Source organism: Vanessa cardui, chromosome 18 (genome assembly GCF_905220365.1).
Source record: "Vanessa cardui chromosome 18, ilVanCard2.1, whole genome shotgun sequence".
NCBI classification, from domain to species: Eukaryota; Metazoa; Arthropoda; class Insecta; order Lepidoptera; family Nymphalidae; genus Vanessa; species Vanessa cardui.
Genome location: NC_061140.1, coordinates 5,577,406 through 5,596,089, shown reverse-complemented (window position 1 = coordinate 5,596,089; position 18,684 = coordinate 5,577,406). Strand labels below are relative to the sequence as shown.

Genomic DNA, 18,684 nt, shown 5'->3' with positions numbered 1-18,684 from the left:
GTACTAATATCTGGATCTATATTCCTGCAAGAAATGCGGAATCTTTTTTAGATAAATACCAAACGTCTGGAATGTTCTGATAGTCGGATTCTTTTACTTTGGTCACGCGCTGGTAGAATGAAAATTCTTTCTTCCTTATTGCTGATCTGAAAATAATAAAATGTTATGAAAAATTATTGGAGAATTAGAAGCTATTTTTATATGGCAGTAACTTATCTCTTAAATAAGTGAGGAAGAAATTCAAGTATGCTTATGGGTATAAACTATCATATATAACATGTAGCGTATATAAAACATGCGGTATAAATATATGAATAGTTCATCATATCGATAAAAAAATGCTTTTATTTCTTATTTTGCACTTGTATAGCCATCCAAGGAGTAATAGATCAATAGGTGTATTTCTCTCAGAATTTTAAATAAAAAGAACATTAAAAATACGGATAATATAAAACTCATGTTTATAATAAAAACATTAAATTAAATAATATTGTACGGAAAAGTTCCAATATTGTTTTAGAATAGAATTATAAAAGTGACTCAGACAATGGTATAAAGTGCCAAGTTTTTGCGACGTATTGTCTCCACAGTTTTCTTTATTAAGTATTGTTTGAGAATAAGTTCATCTGCGTGGACAGGAAGTCAGCTTCCTATAGAACTCAAATAATAAAAACTAGAATACAGTTTCAATTTAATATGAAGAGTTATTTGACTTTATTGTCACTTAGGACTTAAGAATTGTGATATTTTAGATGATTTAAATGTTTGCGCTTTAACTAAAGTTAGAAAAACCTATCGACATCGGTTAAAAAATAATTGTCTTAAATCTTTCCTTAGTCAATATTCCACATTCGGATAATAATCAATCAAAATTCCATGAATAATAATTATCTTATTCATTAGAAGTCAACACACATAGACCAACTTATATTTTAGTGAAGTACCACACTGAGCTTAAGACGGTTTGGAGTTGTAGATATATATTTTCCCTCCTAATTAAACACGTACAGTTTTTGGTACATTTCTGTTTAATTATATATTGTTATATTTTTTATGTGTATTAAAAAGTAAAAATAAATATAACAAAACAATTATTTAAGGATTTTTTTAAATGCCAAGTGAAATAGACGAGGATCTAAAAACATACATATATACAGCCAGAAAATGTAGCAAACTTTTTAATTTTAGACTCATTCCGACCGGATGTATTATTGTTGTGCGTTGTATAATGTTTTTCTAGTAAAAACAACATTAAACAATAACAGTAATATTTTAATACAAATAAAACAGATTTTGTTTGAAAATGTGATAATTTAGTTTATTTTAGAGATGAGATATAGGTACAATATAACAAATTATACAAATTGTATGTATTATTTTAATAAATTTATGATAGGTATCAATAGTTTGGATGCATTCTGGGTTTTTTGGTATATTGCAAAAAGGTATAGGTTTTAATTGTTGGTTTTACCACTTAAATTATTTATTTATAATGTGTTGGATTATATTGAATTTTATAGCTATGACATCATAGATTAAATTTCTTACTTAGGTCGATAAAAATACCTAATTACTACTTACTACAAATACCTAATCTTTAGTAAAAGTTCTAATGAAAATAGATCCCGAAGAACTTATAGTCACCTCAGCGAACAATTTCTTCAAATAGAAGACATTTTAAAAGGAATTAGAGCAACCGATATCCAATTATCATCAATTACTCGTTATAGCGACCGCGTAGCGTAGCTCATATAAAATATTTTATAAGGTAATTAGAGTCATCCTATAAGACAACAAAGGCTGTTCAATTGTTGGCGTCGGAAGTCGAGCGCGTTTGTGCAGAAAACTCAATGGTCGTACGTCGCAATACGTCTCCTCTTTATTGGAAAACGAGACAGTTGCCTTCCACTAGAATAACTTCGTGTACGTGTTTGTATTCGGCGATATTGGCTTTTGTGGAGCAAATATATCTCTATCCATTACAACGTCGCCGACCGCGAACTGTCCTGTGTCAGTAATTTGATTTAGATTTCTTGATATTTAATTACATTATACCTTACTTAGGATATGAATAAAACTGCGGATCAATATATAACGCGTGTATTCGCTGGTAGCGCTGCTGTACGACTCCCTATTCTAACATTACAAAAATGTGGTATTGTAATAGTATTACAAATATGTATAGTTGCAAATTAAATAAGGGAATGTGCACACGGCACAACATACTATTTAAACTGTTTATGAGAAATACACACTTTAATTTGTCTTCAAGTCAACTGCTGGACTAACTCGTCCGCTTTATTACCTTTTTACATATATTTAAATAATGATTGTGTTACCGAAATTAATAGTAAATCTCATTTAAAATCTCAAGATTTAAAATGAAATAAAAAATGTTCCCGATTGTTAATATAATAGCTTTATTTTACAATCACATTATATTTTTTGCGATTAAAGAGGGAAAGTGAGTTATTCGCCCAATAGCATTTACTTTTACTTTGCTGTCAATTTTGCCATGTCTTCTGATTTTAAGCCAGCCAAAATGTAGTGCCACAAATTGCTAGGAATTTATTTTTGATGATTCGAAATTGTCAAAAATTTCTTAGAATAAAAATTAATCGCAATCAATCTTTGTACATATAAATATTAACAGATCTATAGTATAGTAAGTGTAAAAATCTTTAGTGTAAGTGTAATAGGTAAGAAATGTATGTACATGGTGTCGTAACTGGTGGTGTCGTGCGCGCACCGCACCGGAGCAGTTCTAAACCACTAATCCCGCGTTGAATAGTACTCCAGAGATTGCAGTGCAATAAGGTTATGTCGTTACCGTCGCAAGATAACAATAAATAAATAATTGAATTCGTACAATGTACAGTCAGAGTAAGAAAACCTTCGTCAGTTTTCAAAATAATTCTTTTATCAAGTCTTAAACTCTTAGTACCATTTAAATTTAAGAATCAAATTATTGCGACGCAATATGTCATTCTCGATCGGTAAACCAAATTATCACTCATACTGAGCACATAAAAATAGATCTTAAGGTGACCAAATTTTTTTTCCCCGACTCAATGTTAGTTAAGGTCTTGAGCACGAATGTGGATGGATATAGAGGTAGCTGACGACCAAAAAAACGATGGCTGGATTGTGTGAAAGAAGATATGGCTAGAATTAGAAAGAATGTTACTTGTGAGATGATGTCTGACAGAGAAGTATGGAAGGAGAAGATATGCTGTGTCCTCCAAAATAAAATTGGAATAAGAGCAGGAGGATGATGATGATGTACAATTTACTTCAAATAAAACAGAAAAAAAAATAATCTGATATAAAACCAACGGTTTATTTTTCAAATAATTCAACAGAGCATTTTTCTTATATTCCATCGAATATTCATAGTTCCCTATACATGCAACATAGCTTATCCTATAACGAATTTATCTCCCCAAACACGTCGATACAATCCGAACAGATAACATCCGATTGTTATACCACTTCAGATTGGATAACAAACTAAACAAACATTACGTAAATATTAACAAGGATTATTCGTGAGCCGAAGTAAAACAGAGGTTGGATTTATGCAAAACTAACAAGTCTGTAGGTGTTTTGGCACTGGCTGGGAGTTTCCTCAGTTCGGACCTCAGCTACGGTCACGTATTGGTTTGTAAACATTTGATCATTCGGGCGAACCGTGTTCAACCAATTTTATTTTATCTTCGCACACACACATCGCTTTGATTTAACATAATGTAGTTAGAAGTTGCATATTCGGAATGTTAAGTCATTGTTTATTACGAACTACTAAATATACTACAGATACTACATTTGTTTATTTAGGACATCACATTACAAACTACTAAAATTGTCAGTGTTTCTTTACTATATTGTCCGTGTATTATATAAAAAAACCTTCCTCTCGAATCACTCTATCTATTAAAAGCCGCCTTAAAATCCATTTCGTAGTCTTAAAGATTTAAGCATACAAAGGGACAGAGAAAGCGACTTTGTCTTATACTATGTAGTGATTGAGATTTAAAATACTTAGTAATAGATACGATTGAAATCTGATCACTAAAAGATTAATCCGACATAAATAGAAAACTTGGCGTAATGATCATAATTTTATACTGGTTCCTAGAATATATACATAGATTTGTTTTAATAACACACACAATTAATGATCACAGAAATAATAAACAAAAAGACTATTATAAGATATTGATTCCAGGATTCCATTGCTGAATACAATAATAGTGTTTCGCTGTTCTATAATATTCACTAATTAATAAATCTGATACACAAGAACTCATTATCGGATAAGCAATTCAATTTATATTTGGTTACAATGAAGTATTACATTACATCTATCACCCACATTCGATTATCGGATTAACAGAGACAATTATTACTTACTTACTTGCTGTTAGCGGCTTTGCTTGCGTAGAAAATATGAATATATTTACACATTAACTTGATATAAAACCTCTTTCTATACAACACTTTTTCCAATTAAAAAGTTAGCCATGTCCTTTCTCAGGCTCTAGACTACTTGTGTAACAAATTTCATTTATATTGGTTCATTAGTTTTGGCGTGAAAACGAGACAGACTAACAGACAGACAGTTACTTTCGCATTTATAATATTAGTATGGATAACATAACATCTTAATTCCCAAGGTTGGTGGCACATTGACGATGTGAGGAATAGTTAATAATTCTTACAGCGTCAATGTCTATGGGCGATGGTGACCACTTACCATAAGGTGGCCCATATGCTCGTCCGCCAACCTATACCATAAAAAAAAATGTACAGTCAAATTTGAACCTTTAGCAATCTCACTTTCTTCCACAGCACCAGCTCGTTTCCCAATGAAGAGCAAAACTGTGCAAGTGACAGCTGGTGAGGCGGCTCATCTGCAATGTGCTGCCTCAGGTGATGCACCTCTGGAAGTAAGCTGGCGAAGTCCCCACCACCACACCATCGCTCATCACCTCGATCAACGGTTCGTTAGTTAGAATTTCTTTAAAAATTATTGTATAAGTTTGTATTCATTCAACATCTGTCCAATCACCTACCTAATTATTCTGTGCTTCTTGCAAGAGAGTGTTTAAAACTAAATTCGGTTTCGCCAGCCATATTAGAGCCCACCAGCGTAAATTATAGAAGTCGCCGTCACCGGATGCGGTGTGGACGACATGAATCACCTACCAATTATAATCAAAAATTTATCTATTCGGAATTTCAGCTACACAATCAGGGAACAAGTCCTGGACGATGGACTGGTTTCAGAACTAAGTATACTGCAGACCTACCGACAGGACACAGGGGCATTGACCTGTCGCGCTTCTAATGCGTACGGCCAAGATGAAATGCTGATACATCTTGTTGTTCAGGAGGTAAGAAAGTATCTTCAAATATCTAGTTTCCAGATGGACGATTAATAATCGAACAATATGAAAACATTTCTTTCGTGGGTTATCTGTTATCAATCAGTAAGTAATTTGGAACAAAACCATGAAATAATATTTAACAATACCTCTAAAATTTATATAGAAACTATCTTTGAAATCAAGTTAAATTTAAATTAAATCTCTAGGTTCCAGAAATGCCAAAAAACATAAGAATCATAGACCAACAATCAAGGTCTATACAGATATCTTGGACACAGCCATATGCGGGAAATAGTCCTATCATCAACTACATCGTTCAATATAAAGAAGCACCAGGTAAGCGTAAACATATCAATGCATAATAATTGCGATAAAAACTAAATATTATATCTACATATACTTTTTAAATATTTTTTGGGACTTTCAATGACGAAGCTACGAGTCTATTACCCTTTAAGTACTGAGGTGGTTTAGTCAGATCAGACGTGACGTCTATCAGACAGTTATTTAAAAAACCGAAATATTTAATATTTATTAAAATTCACATTATTTATTGTCATATGATTCGGTTATTATTAATTTACTAAGAAAAAGTAACAAACAACGACATTTTCGTATGAGATCAATATTTATTAGGTACTAATCAAAAAACTAATATTTCGCTCTTTTAAAGAAAGCTTTCTTTTCTTCGCGATCGGTTGGTTTTAGTTCAACTTTAATTGAATTTTTATTCTTTGTGCAAATCTGTGAAAGTTTTTTGTTTAACAATTGTATTAATCATCGTCGTGTTAAATAAGTAGTTCAAGCCATAAAGATTCCGAGTTGTTGAATGTTTTATGTTGATGTCGAGGATTTTCAACAATGTCGTGACTTCGCTCGACTCATAGATAATACATATATACTGTAATCGACCGATCAATCATTGCGTTCGATCCCGAAGCTACAGGGAAGGGCGCGCGGGTAACGTTAAAGGCGCCGAAATAAGGCTCATATTTGTTTTTTCTCCGTCTGTGAAACACCCACGTTAAGGTTAAATTAAATTTTTAGTTAAATGGCTTTTAGTTGTGCTTACAGATTATAAAGGTAAATGTCAGTCCCATCATTTCCCTTAATAATTTTAATATCTATAAATCATTGCTGACAACTACCACTATGAAACGATTATTTCTTAGTTTGTTAATGAAATACATATTTAGAACCGGAGCACCAAATTGATAACTAGAATGAAAATATTTTTCCTGCAAATGAGTATCTAAGTAATATATTATGAAATAGTCCTTGACCAATTTAAAATTACAGAGCCGTGGCCAACTACACCACAAAAAGTCATAGTACCAGGCAGCGTGACGTCAGCGAGTGTTCAGAACCTGCAACCCGCTACGTCGTATCACTTGAGAATTATCGCTGAAAACAGACTGGGACAAAGCGAACCCAGCCAGCTGGTCCAAGTTACTACAACAGAAGAAGGTAAGAGATCGAAATGTTAAAAGAATTGTTTCTGGAAGATGATATATTTGATATTATGAAATTGGTTTACATTTTAATTTCCTTCCTATTTTCAGTACCAAGTGGTCCACCCTTAGACGTACGAGTTGAAGCTAAAAGTTCAACAGAACTGACAGTGAGTTGGGATCCGCCCCAACGGGATCTTTGGAATGGAAACATTTTGGGATACTACGTAGGGTTTCAAGAAGTAAGTTTTAGAATTCTTTGTACGCTGTAATTTAATTCTACATTTTTACCCTGTCAACCAAATAAAAACTTGACACTATTATTATTATAGGATTAAAAGTTCGTTTGATTGAATACTGAATGTTGACAATCACATGCGCGGTATTAGTTTAACCAAAAGAAGATAATTATTTAACGTAACTTCTTAAATTGAAAAAAGTGGTGCGAATCTGTTTTGTGCTTTAGGTCTCCCAATTATACGATTACCATTCCGTATAATGGTGATTTTTAGACTTCCACCTAACATTTCCAGCCATTTTAGATTGCTTTTGTTGGAGTGTGACAGTTTTTGTATTTATGTCCCTCAACTTGTTTATTATAATACAATCGCAGCAGCTAAAGTTTAGAAGTCAAATATCGGAACAATTTTACTAAGTGAGTCGTGTTTAGCTCAATAGTAACAGCACGGCGCTGAGCGCGAGCGGGCCGGGCGGCGCGTCGTATACTGTGCGCACAGTGGAAGGCGCGGGCACGGCGCGGGCGCGGACTGCGCTCTCGGGACTGCAGAAGCACGCCGCCTACGCTGTTGTGGTGCAGGCCTACAACAGCCGGGGTGCTGGCCCCGCCTCGCCGCCGACGACCGCCACCACCATGGAGGATGGTGAGTGTAGCCCACCAACTTCACGAATTACCTTGTCAAAATTTACAATGTGGATCTAAATTATGACATAAAATAGTTTCATGTCATTACTTAATAAATATAAATAAAACAACGAACAAAAGATCGAAGTTATTTTTTGACCTCAGGAATAAAGAATGTTTTTATACTTACTTAACATCTCAATGTATTGTTAATATCGCATAACCACATAACTATGTATATAATACGTTCCTCAGTGCCAAGTCTCCCGCCCGGTTCCCTGCAATGTACGGCGCTGAGCTCTCAGTCGGTGCGTGTGACATGGGAGCCGCCGCCCACGCGTGGTCGCAACGGAGTACTGCAAGGGTACAGGGTTACTTATGCGCCCGTCACTGATTGGTATGGTAAGTTTATTGGATCCACCCAAAAACAATAATTGCAATAGGCTATTTGACTGGTTTTTAAAATCCATTTTATATTATGTAGTAGAGGTTAAGGAACCCAGTAAAAGTTGTTTTTTTTATTTCTAGTACATATTTGCCGAAAAATATCATATTAAAAATTCCATATTTAAATAACGCGCGAAAACGCTACTTGGACAATAAGGCGCTGCAATGGGGTCGGTGACGTCACTTTGCTGTATTTTAATCTGTGGTACATATAGTAGAAAAGCAACATTTACAAGAAAGTTACTTCATCATAAGCCCGGCCAATCAGGAGCGTTTTGTGTCACGTGACGAACGTTTGAAAAAATGCATTTTTATTTATTGATTTTTGAATAAAATAAGTATTATTTTCAAGTTTCGTTACTAAATAACCAGTTTTAAACTCATAATATACACTGATTACAATAATTCACAATTTATTTTTCGCATTGTCAAATAGACTATTACTATCCTATTTGGATCACAATAGACAAATTAAAAAAAAAAGTTAAAGGATCTCTTCAAATATATAACACTACACGGTCTGAGTTCGACATTATATTTCCACTGCAGGAAGCGAGGATGCGGTGACAAAGCAGATATCAGGTCTGCACACGACGCTGTCTGGCTTGCGGCGTTACACCAACTACTCGGTCACGGTATGCGCCTTCACCGCGGCCGGCGACGGCGTGCGCGCCGCGCCCGTCTACTGCCACACTGAGGAGGACGGTAAGCCACTTCCCAAACCTTTACAAAATACTATTTAGTAACCATTTCTCAACCTTAAAAGAGCTTATGTGAAAGACGTAAGTTTAATCCTGACGCCGTTGACAGGAATTAAATATAGGAATTTAGTAATGCCTTATCTACTTCAACAAAATTACATTAAAATTTTCTCTCACATTATTCTAATAATAAAATATAATCATCAAGTCAAATGAAACAAGTGGTGTTTTACGTCATAGTAAAAACATACTTTAGAAGATAATTTCAATATTCATTGAATGAATAAATTACGTTTAATATATATTATTTTGTTTTTCTCAGTTCCATCTGCGCCAGCGGATATCAAAGCGGTCGTGTCGTCTCGAAATAAAATTTTAGTTTCATGGCTTCCACCCGCTTCTCCCAACGGGGTCTTGGTTGGTTACACGCTGTATATGAGCGTCATCGAAGATGGCAGAGAAGTTAGTATAGAATGGAATAATAAATCGTTTGGCTATACTGTACAAATGAACTATAATCAATAGCTTTTTCGACATTTACGATTATTACGAGGCCTGCTTGTTAAGCGATGATTACTATTACAGGAAGGTACTCACAAACGTATGTTGTCACCAAGCACATTATCGCACGAGACCGCAAGATCACCTCCCCGAGCGACACACCAGTTTTGGGTGTCGGCTTCCACGCGTCTCGGTGAAGGAGATGCCACAAGAGTTGTCACAGTATTACCATCTGATACCGGTAATTATCTTTTTACTAATATATTAAATTCTAAACAAGTATCAAGACTAATTGCTATATTATGAAATGAGTAAAACTGGCATAGGCCACCTGATAGTAAGTGGTTACGACCACACATAGAAATTGGCGCTATAAGAAATTTTAATCGTTTCTTACATCTCCAATGCACCACGAATTTTGGGAACTAATTCATCATATCCCTTGTGCCTGTACATAGCTTCAATCCGAAAAACAACAATACAAATTATTGTATTGCTGCTTGACGGTATAATTGTGATGAGGTACCTTCCCAGCAAGCTATTCCAAAGTTTTGTTAAAATAGAAGAAAAATATGCAATACCGTCTCACGATCAGACAATATTATATGCTTAAATATGAGACAACATCACATGCATTACTCTGATCCCAATGTAAGTAGCTAAAGCACTTGTGTTATGGAAAATCAGAAGTAACGACGGTACCACAAACACTCAGACCCAAAACAACGTAGAAAACTAATGATAATCTACATCAACTCGGCCGGGAATCAAACCCGGTACCCATGAAAACCGGTGTACACACCACTCGACCACGGAGGTCGTCAATATTACGCTATTTAGATATTTCAAATTAAATTATTATTATGTTTCCTTATCAAATATTAGTCCTTCGTTTATTTAGTGCCAGCAAGAATAACATCATTCAGTCGGAGTATCGTGACACCTTGGAAGGAAAATATATCTTTATCCTGCAACAAAGTAGGCGTGCCCGTACCATCTACTACATGGAGTATGAATGGAGCCATCTTGGAATCTACTTTAAGGAAAAATGTCACTAGCGATGGGACTCTTGTTATCAGGTGACGAATATTCTTGTTAGACTATTTATGGAATACATGATTTAAGTACGTTCCATATTGACACACTTCAATTCTATGCCTCATTGGTTGAACGATCAAGGCAGCAGATCTTTAGTTCAATTTCTTAATAAAGGCAGTGTTCTTATTTTTAACATCTCTTTCATGAATTTTGAGAACGAGGGAATACAGCGCACTGTTTCACTATATCTGATTAGCAAGAGCTTATTAATAGTCTTCCTTCACAAATATGTTAAGCTTCAAAGCCCCATTTAGAAATATTATTTCTGTAGCTCTGTTACCGCATCTATTATCGTGTGTGTAACTGTCATTTATGGCATATGACCGCAGCATGACGCAGTACGCTGACAGTGGTAACTACACGTGTCTGGTGGAGAACGCGCACGGTCGTGACGAAGTGACGTACGGCGTGGAGGTGAAGGTGCCTCCACAGCCGCCCGTGCTCGCAGTCGTCGATTCTTACGCTGACTCGCTGCATCTGCAATGGAGCGACCAGGGAGATGGCGGCAGTCCCATACTAGGTGAGTGACTCGTGGTAGGGGTAAATAGAATTGCAATATGAATGATCATTAAAACTATTTTCTTTTTGTTTTATTACTATTATTTTTAGTAAACTATACAGTATACATATATATTATAATTCGATAACAAAATTTCGTTAAATTGAAAGCCAAATATAAAATGTAAAAGCTGAAATAAATATTAATACTAAAATATATATAACACTAGCGATCCCACTCGCCTTTGCACGGGTGCAATGCTGATACTAAATAAAGTATAGAGTATGACTAAATTATCAGTGTTTCTTTACTATATTGTCCACATCAGTGTTGGGCAAATTTTAATTGCAATTAAATTAAATTGTGGACAACTCACAATTAAATTTAATTGTGGACTCCACATATTATATACAAAAACTAGGAAGGTTAACGATGCTTGGATCCTATTAAAGTAAACGCAACTTTCATTGGGTAATTTTAAAGATCTAAGCATAAATAGAGACAGACAGTGGTGACCGACTTTGTTTTATAACACAACAACAACAACAGCCCGTAGATTCCCACTGCTGGGCTAAAGGCCTCCTCTCCCTTTGAGGAGAAGGTTTAAAACATATTCCACCACGGTGTTCCAATGTGGGTTGGTGGAATACACATGTGGCAGAATTTCTATGAAATTTGTCACATGCAGGTTTCCTCACGATGTTTTCCTTCACCACTAAGCACGAGATGAATTATAAAGTCAAATTGAGCACATCCCGCAATCATCGGTTAAGATGCACGCGTTCTAACCACTGGGCTATCTCGAATTTGTTTTATACTATGTAATAATGATTATTATAACTTTGGATGAAATACACACCAACGAAGGTTTTAGAGGGAAAGAACTATGTCATAACTTTACAATATATTTTTAATAAACCAGGTTATGTGATCAACTACAAGCGAGAACACGGTGACTGGGAAGAGTTACAAGTGGAGGCGGGCACTTCGGAACACGTGTTACCGAACCTCTGGTGCGGGACGCGCTACCAGCTCTACATCACCGCCTTCAATCGCATCGGTACGGGGTTGCCCTGTGACATCGTACATGCGTATACTAAAGGCACAGGTAAGAAAAACTTTAGATCGTATCAAAATCAAAATCAAAAATCAAAATCAAAAATCAAAATCAAAAATCAAAAATCAAAAATCAAAATCAAAATATACTTTATTCAAGTGGGCTTTTACAAGCACTTTTGAATCGTCATGTAACAATTTATTTATTTAATTGAAACCAGTAATTCATAATACATTATTATAAATACACATATACAATATACAATACAAATATGACAAGAAATGCATGTATCACACCTTGAGAACAGAATTACAAATTGAACGTACAATAATTATTCTATGAGTACAAGCGCCTGAACTAGGCCGAGCCTGTGTCTCAGACGCTAGTCTCTTCCAACAATTAAGTGAAGCTACCAGTGAAGTATGTCTTTGAAAAATAAATGGTAGGTTTTCTGAATTTTTAATGGAATTTTACGGTCCAACTGAGGAATTTTCCAAGTGAAATTAGTTTAAATTTACACTGTTTATTTACTTCTGGTATTTTTATGATTACAAAAATAGAATATTTAAATAAAACTTGTTATTACGGATTTTAATCGCGTATATTAATTATTTTGGACATCCCGACGTTTCGAGCACTTTACAGCGTTCGTGGTCACGGGTAGACAAATCTGGTAGACTCTACCCGTAATTAATATACGCGATTAAAATCCGTAATAACTAGTTTTCAACCGACTTCCAAAAGGAGGAGGTTATCAATTCGTCTGTTTTTTTTTTTTTTTTTTTTTTTTATTTTTGTTACCTCATAACTTTTCACTGGGTGGACCGATTTTGATAATTTTTTTTTTGTTTGAAAGGTAGTGCTTCCCGTGGGGTCCCATTTTTTTTTAATTTTTTTCCGATGATGGTATCCATATGAAAACGACATAAGTCTTAAATTTGCATTATGTATATGCGCGACAAATCGGTGAATAACTGAAAATCACGTTAACCAATTTTGATAATTCTTTTTTTATTATAAAATATATACTTCAAGGGTAATTTGGTGAAAGTTTGGTAAGGTTCTGAGCACAGGATCCATGACAAAGTAACGGAACGGAAGGGAACGGAACAATTCTGAGGAGCACGTTAGCGATACTCAGTCGAATCTTTTATTTATAGGTTATTTGGATATTTGAGTCACCTTCCATAATGTGGTTATGTTTACGTAATTATCATAGTCGAATATTATAATCAACTAGCTACCCACCCCGGCTTCGCACGGGTGCAATACTGATACTAAATATACTACAGAATTTGTGTATTTACGACATCACATCGCAAACTTCTAAAATTATCAGTGTTTCTTTACTATATTGTTCATGTATTATATACACAAACCTTCCCCTTGAATCACACTATCTTTAAAAAAAAACCGCATCAAAATCCGTTGCGTAGATTTAAAGATATAGGGACAGAGAAAGCGACTTTGTTTTATACTATGTAGTGATGGAAATCCTATACGGCTCGCAGTTAGGGTGCGATATGGGGCAGAATTTCTTACTATCTTTAATCAAATTTTGTATATGTGATGTGATGTCATATGATGTACGAAATATACTTGGTCTTTTTCAAAGTTTTTTTGCTGAGTTCGATTACAGCTCTTTCGAGGGATCCTTGTTGTTTACGCCGCGTGACGTATTAAATCGCATTTTCGAAAGTCTATTTTTGCTTTATTCGCAAGTTTCCTTTGAAATTGTCCTCGAAGTAGTTTCTGACTCATATAAACGGAACACTTAATCTATCCATATTAAAAAAAAATAGTTAGTCAACATCAGCTTCACTTAAAATCAAAAAATAAATAAAACTTTTAACAAAAAGAAAAACCGACTTCAAACAAAACACTATTTTAAAACAAATGAATATGCACGAAAAAGTAATAAAAATAATTGCGTATTCAACATATTTTTTAGTCTTCCTAAGTTAAATGAAATGAAAAATATTAGACTACTTAAAAGTCGATTAACGATTATATCATGTAGTTATAATTATTGTTATATTTGGAGTCGGTGTCAGCCAATAATACCCTACAGTATATCTATCAAAAAACAATACGAGAATACTTTAACAAATATGTTTTTTACAAATCACCTTTTAGGGGCTCGTATCGCTTCTTTCTTTTGATTGTTGGGGCAAGGGCACCGTGGCTGACACCGGCTAATATACCAATAACTATAACTACATGATATACTCGTTAATCGACTTTTAAGTAGTCTAATATTTTTCATTTCATTTAACTAAGGAAGACTCTAAAAAATATGTTGAATACGCAATTATTTTTATTACTTTTTCGTGCATATTCATTTGTTTTAAAATAGTGTTTTGTTTGAAGTCGGTTTTTCTTTTTGTTAAAAGTTTTATTTATATTTAAATGTGTAATAATCGCGAAAATTTAAGACAACAAAAATAGAATAGTATAAAAAGGAAATCTTCAAAGTGATTTAAATTTGTGACATGGAATATTTTATTTTTAGTAATAATAATAATATTTTCACAATTGTTGTTTTTTATACTATGAAATTTCTTTTTTTTTTCAGTGCCCGTGAAACCCAAGCATTCACAGATGATAACTCTGAATACGACAACAGTCACCGTATGGTTGGACTCTTGGGGTGACGGCGGATGCGGCATCCTGTACTTTGTCATCGAGTACAGAGAGATAAGTCAATCGCAGGTTACTGAATTAATTTAACTTATTCTTATTATAAACACTCAATACTTAAACTCAAAAGTAAAGTCTAGTGTACATTATTACGAAAAATAAGTTTGCAATTTCTTTTTATTATGTCTATAATTTTAACACGTTAAATGCAGAGCGAGGTCTAATATGCCTCGTACGTGTCTACCTTACGGTGCGGCTTAGAAAAACATAGACTTATCTGTCTTTCGGGGGCCGTAACATGTAAGAATGTTATGGTGTACCAACTAAATACAGGACTCTTTGACCACCATCACCACCACCACCACCACCACCATTAAAGAAATTAAATCAATGACATCACATCATCACACCACATCGAGTCATAGTTTCTTAAACGTTACGGAGTCTTATTCCGTACCGGTATTATGATACTTTTCTACGAGGTATTAAATGCCGTTCGGCAAGAATGGTAAACATAAAAAAAAATGCTGCTGTCAACGTGATAATTGATAGGTTCATGTTGGAAATGAACCATAAAGATGTTAAGAGGTTTTATTCTTGTGCTAACATCTTCGAGAACGGTCAAAAAAAGAAAAAACTATACCTACTAACAATTTTTTCTAATTATTAAGCATTGACAGAGTAAAGTACGATAGACATTTTGTAAGACCTAACAAATATTTTGTTTGCGTTGTGGTATTATACACACAACTCTAAAGGCGGCTGTACACTCCTGGACGAGTGCCCTCGTACGAGAGTGAATATGATAGCGCTCGCCTAGTCTCGTGATGTTTCGTCGTGTCTCGCCTGCTCTCGCTCCCGTGGCGGTTTTTTCGCCTGAGTCAAAGGGTCTCGCTTGCCTTGTGAGCGACGGCGAGAGCACTACTGTACATTCTCGTGCCTTTCAGTTAACATTGAGATTCCAAGGCGTCCATGTTCTCGATGCGCGCAGTCGCAACTGAACCAACAAAAATGTACAGGGTTGTGCTCGACTCGCGTGAAGTTCTAGGCAGGCAGTACAAGAGCTCTCGTCCGGGAGTGTACAGCCACCATAATAGTAATGACACAGCCTAGATATTCAGAAACTATTTCTCACTATCATCGTATATTTATAATTCCAGTGGCGGCTCGTGTCGAACAGCGTGCAAGCCACCGAGCGCGTGTTCAGCGTGACGGGGCTGTCGGCCGCCACGCACTACCAGCTACGCATCACCGCGCACAACAACGCCGGACACGCGCTCGCGCTCTACAACTTCACCACGCACTCGCTCACCGGCAGTGAGTATATTCTATCACGCACGAGTTACGTCACTAGCGACCAAGCCAGGCTCTACCCGAGCCGATTATTGTGATATACCAGCAGCTCTCCAAACCAATGCCTTATTATCAGTATGAACGAAAAACATAATATAACATTTTTCATCTAGATGAATAATAACAACAATTACAGCCTGTAAATTTCTCACAGCTAGGCTAAGGCCTCCTCTCCCTTTGAGGAGAAGGTTTGGAACATATTCCACCACGCTGTTCTAATGTGGATTGCTGGAATACACATGTGGCATTTCTATGCCATATGACCTTGCCATATGCAATTAGACACAGGTTTCCTAACGATTTTCCTTTTCCGCCGAGCAGGAAATTAATAAAACTCAAGCTTATGAGTTAAACCCGCAATCTATCCTGGACCATCTCGGCACAGCTCATCACGAGAGGAAAAGATTATACTTATTTCAATGATGGGCATGGTTCCGTCTATCCTTCAAATGCCCGTATCCATTGTCCGTACAGTGCTGGAGGGCGAGGTGTCCCCGGCGGTGCCGGCGGCGGGCCCGCGTTCTCTGGGCGGCGCGCGCGTGCTGCTGCCGGCCGCGCTGTCGCTGCTCGTGCTCGCCGCGCTCGTTGCCATCGTACTGCTCGTGAGAAGGAACAGTGCGTGAACTGATTAAGATATACCTAACAATATCATTTACCAAAACTTATTTTATAACGCGATACTAAACCCATAAAAATAAATTTAGAACCAAATCACATTTTACAATACCTTCCATCAAATAGCTTCCATCCATCATCATACGAATTCGTCAGGACAAATCTGTGATATGTACATTTTGTATGATCGACGCTGTGTGATACTCTCTTCTGTTTATTTGTTTGCTCATATCCTTACGATCTCCTGTATTATATGTCACATAGCACCATCACCATCATCTATCTTAGAAATGCTTTCATATAATTAATAAAAAAATGAAATAGAAGCAGGCCCAACGGAAACTGCTCAACCGGAGAGTGGCGTAGGCGAGTCCCCCTCAGTGGCGCAGCTGCAGAACAAAGTGAACCGCGACCAGCAGTACCTTGCTACGCGCGCGCAGCATCCCGCACCTCAACATCACTACAAACACGCCTCCAACGGTAACTTGTCAAAAATATTTCGCAATTTCATTTGTGGGCTAATTGCCTAAAACTCATGTCTTGCAAACAAAGTTCCCAAATGTATTCCGGCTAGGGTTGCTTACTATGTGTCTTTACAATCATAACTAATAATAGAAATATTCTATTAGTAGCAGACCTTACCAGGCTTATTTTGAATATGTAAATAAAGCTTTTATCGCACGTGATTACAGAATATATCGAAGACATCTGTCCCTACGCAACGTTCCAGTTGACAAAACCAAGCGCGTATAGTGAAAGCAGTTACAGCGGCAACGTATACAGCGGTCCCTACCACTCCGTAAGGGGCTCCTTTGTGTATCACGACCTAAAGCAAAATGATAAATATAAGGTAAACCATTTATTTGAACAATAAAAAAGCTGTTAATAAAATTTAACTTCTTTATTTGGGGTCTCTCAAGGTACTATTCTAAGACACGATATATTTTTCAGCGTTGTTATTGAAATATTACATGAATAATAATTATTTTATTTCTTTTTATACTAATAATAATTGTAAGAAATTTAATATAATATTCTCATTAATCAGGGTAAAGAACCGGAATATACGAAAGTAAGAAGAAAAGGAAACAGACTCCGAGATCCGCATTCGGAAAGTCAAGGTACGTCGTCAACTTCTAAATATCGAAGTTGAATAAAGCTTATATATAAGTAGTTAGTTACATTAGTTTATTTTACGTAGATGCACCTTCTATACTTAAGTTAAACCCATTTAAGTTTAAATATTGATATGAATTTGACAAAATGATCGCCTTTTATGCAACCTGATGGGAGCGTAACTGGTGTTGTAATTTATAAAGGTAAGCATGCACACAATGTATTGTAATGCTATCCTCGGTATTTTTTTTATTTATTCATTTATATTAATATAGTTCTTTTCCATATTGTCATGACTTTAGAAATGTGAATGCAGCCTCTCATTACCCGAGCTTCTATTTTCCAGCCATCATGATCATCATATTTAATCACTACATTTCATGAACTCGAACAGAAAACTACCACTTCATACATCTTTTTCTACTCACACAGTCTAAACGTGCTTCTCGCTGTGACAATGGTACCACGATAACGACAGTTTTGACTCAGTCTCTTCAACAACTTAATCTTCTGACTTTTCAACATACAACCTACTCGATCATATCATCATTAAATTTCTCTATTTATTTATAATTCTTATTTTATTTGTATACTCGATTTTTGACATGCTTCTGTTTGAATGTAACACATTCAAGTTATTTAATTTCTTAAGAAATTTAAGATAGTTAAATCAGTTTATGTTACTTAATTAATTACACACAACTATCGTTATCGTGCAGCCGCGCCACAGCTTCACGCCGCATATCGTCGTACACTCGTCTAAACTATAATCGCGTTACGTTACAGAGTCGGACAACTTGGGCTCGACGGACTCGGAGGTGAAGAAGATATTAACGCTGCACCTGCCCATTACAGAGTACGAGGACGACGCCAGCGACGACGCGAGCGCGCTGCACTCCGACAGCGAGTCCGGCGCGCGGCTGCGGCCCGCGCACCCCACCGCCTGTAATTCTA

At 35.9% G+C, this 18,684-nt stretch overlaps 1 protein-coding gene across 1 annotated transcript in view; it reads left to right on the top strand.

Moving 5' to 3' along the window:
• LOC124537168 (Down syndrome cell adhesion molecule-like protein Dscam2) overlaps positions 1-18,684 on the top strand; it is a 253,873-nt gene that overhangs the window by 231,289 nt on the left and 3,900 nt on the right. The window contains exons 17-36 of the mRNA XM_047113890.1: positions 4,852-5,002; positions 5,246-5,396; positions 5,597-5,726; positions 6,690-6,857; positions 6,953-7,083; positions 7,512-7,722; positions 7,959-8,105; positions 8,700-8,855; positions 9,174-9,313; positions 9,437-9,593; positions 10,254-10,431; positions 10,780-10,970; positions 11,872-12,057; positions 14,582-14,718; positions 15,807-15,963; positions 16,474-16,614; positions 16,939-17,094; positions 17,307-17,464; positions 17,663-17,735; positions 18,517-18,675. Of these exons, the coding sequence (XP_046969846.1) occupies positions 4,852-5,002; positions 5,246-5,396; positions 5,597-5,726; positions 6,690-6,857; positions 6,953-7,083; positions 7,512-7,722; positions 7,959-8,105; positions 8,700-8,855; positions 9,174-9,313; positions 9,437-9,593; positions 10,254-10,431; positions 10,780-10,970; positions 11,872-12,057; positions 14,582-14,718; positions 15,807-15,963; positions 16,474-16,614; positions 16,939-17,094; positions 17,307-17,464; positions 17,663-17,735; positions 18,517-18,675 (3,078 nt within the window). The remainder of the gene's footprint in view (positions 1-4,851; positions 5,003-5,245; positions 5,397-5,596; positions 5,727-6,689; positions 6,858-6,952; positions 7,084-7,511; positions 7,723-7,958; positions 8,106-8,699; positions 8,856-9,173; positions 9,314-9,436; positions 9,594-10,253; positions 10,432-10,779; positions 10,971-11,871; positions 12,058-14,581; positions 14,719-15,806; positions 15,964-16,473; positions 16,615-16,938; positions 17,095-17,306; positions 17,465-17,662; positions 17,736-18,516; positions 18,676-18,684) is intronic.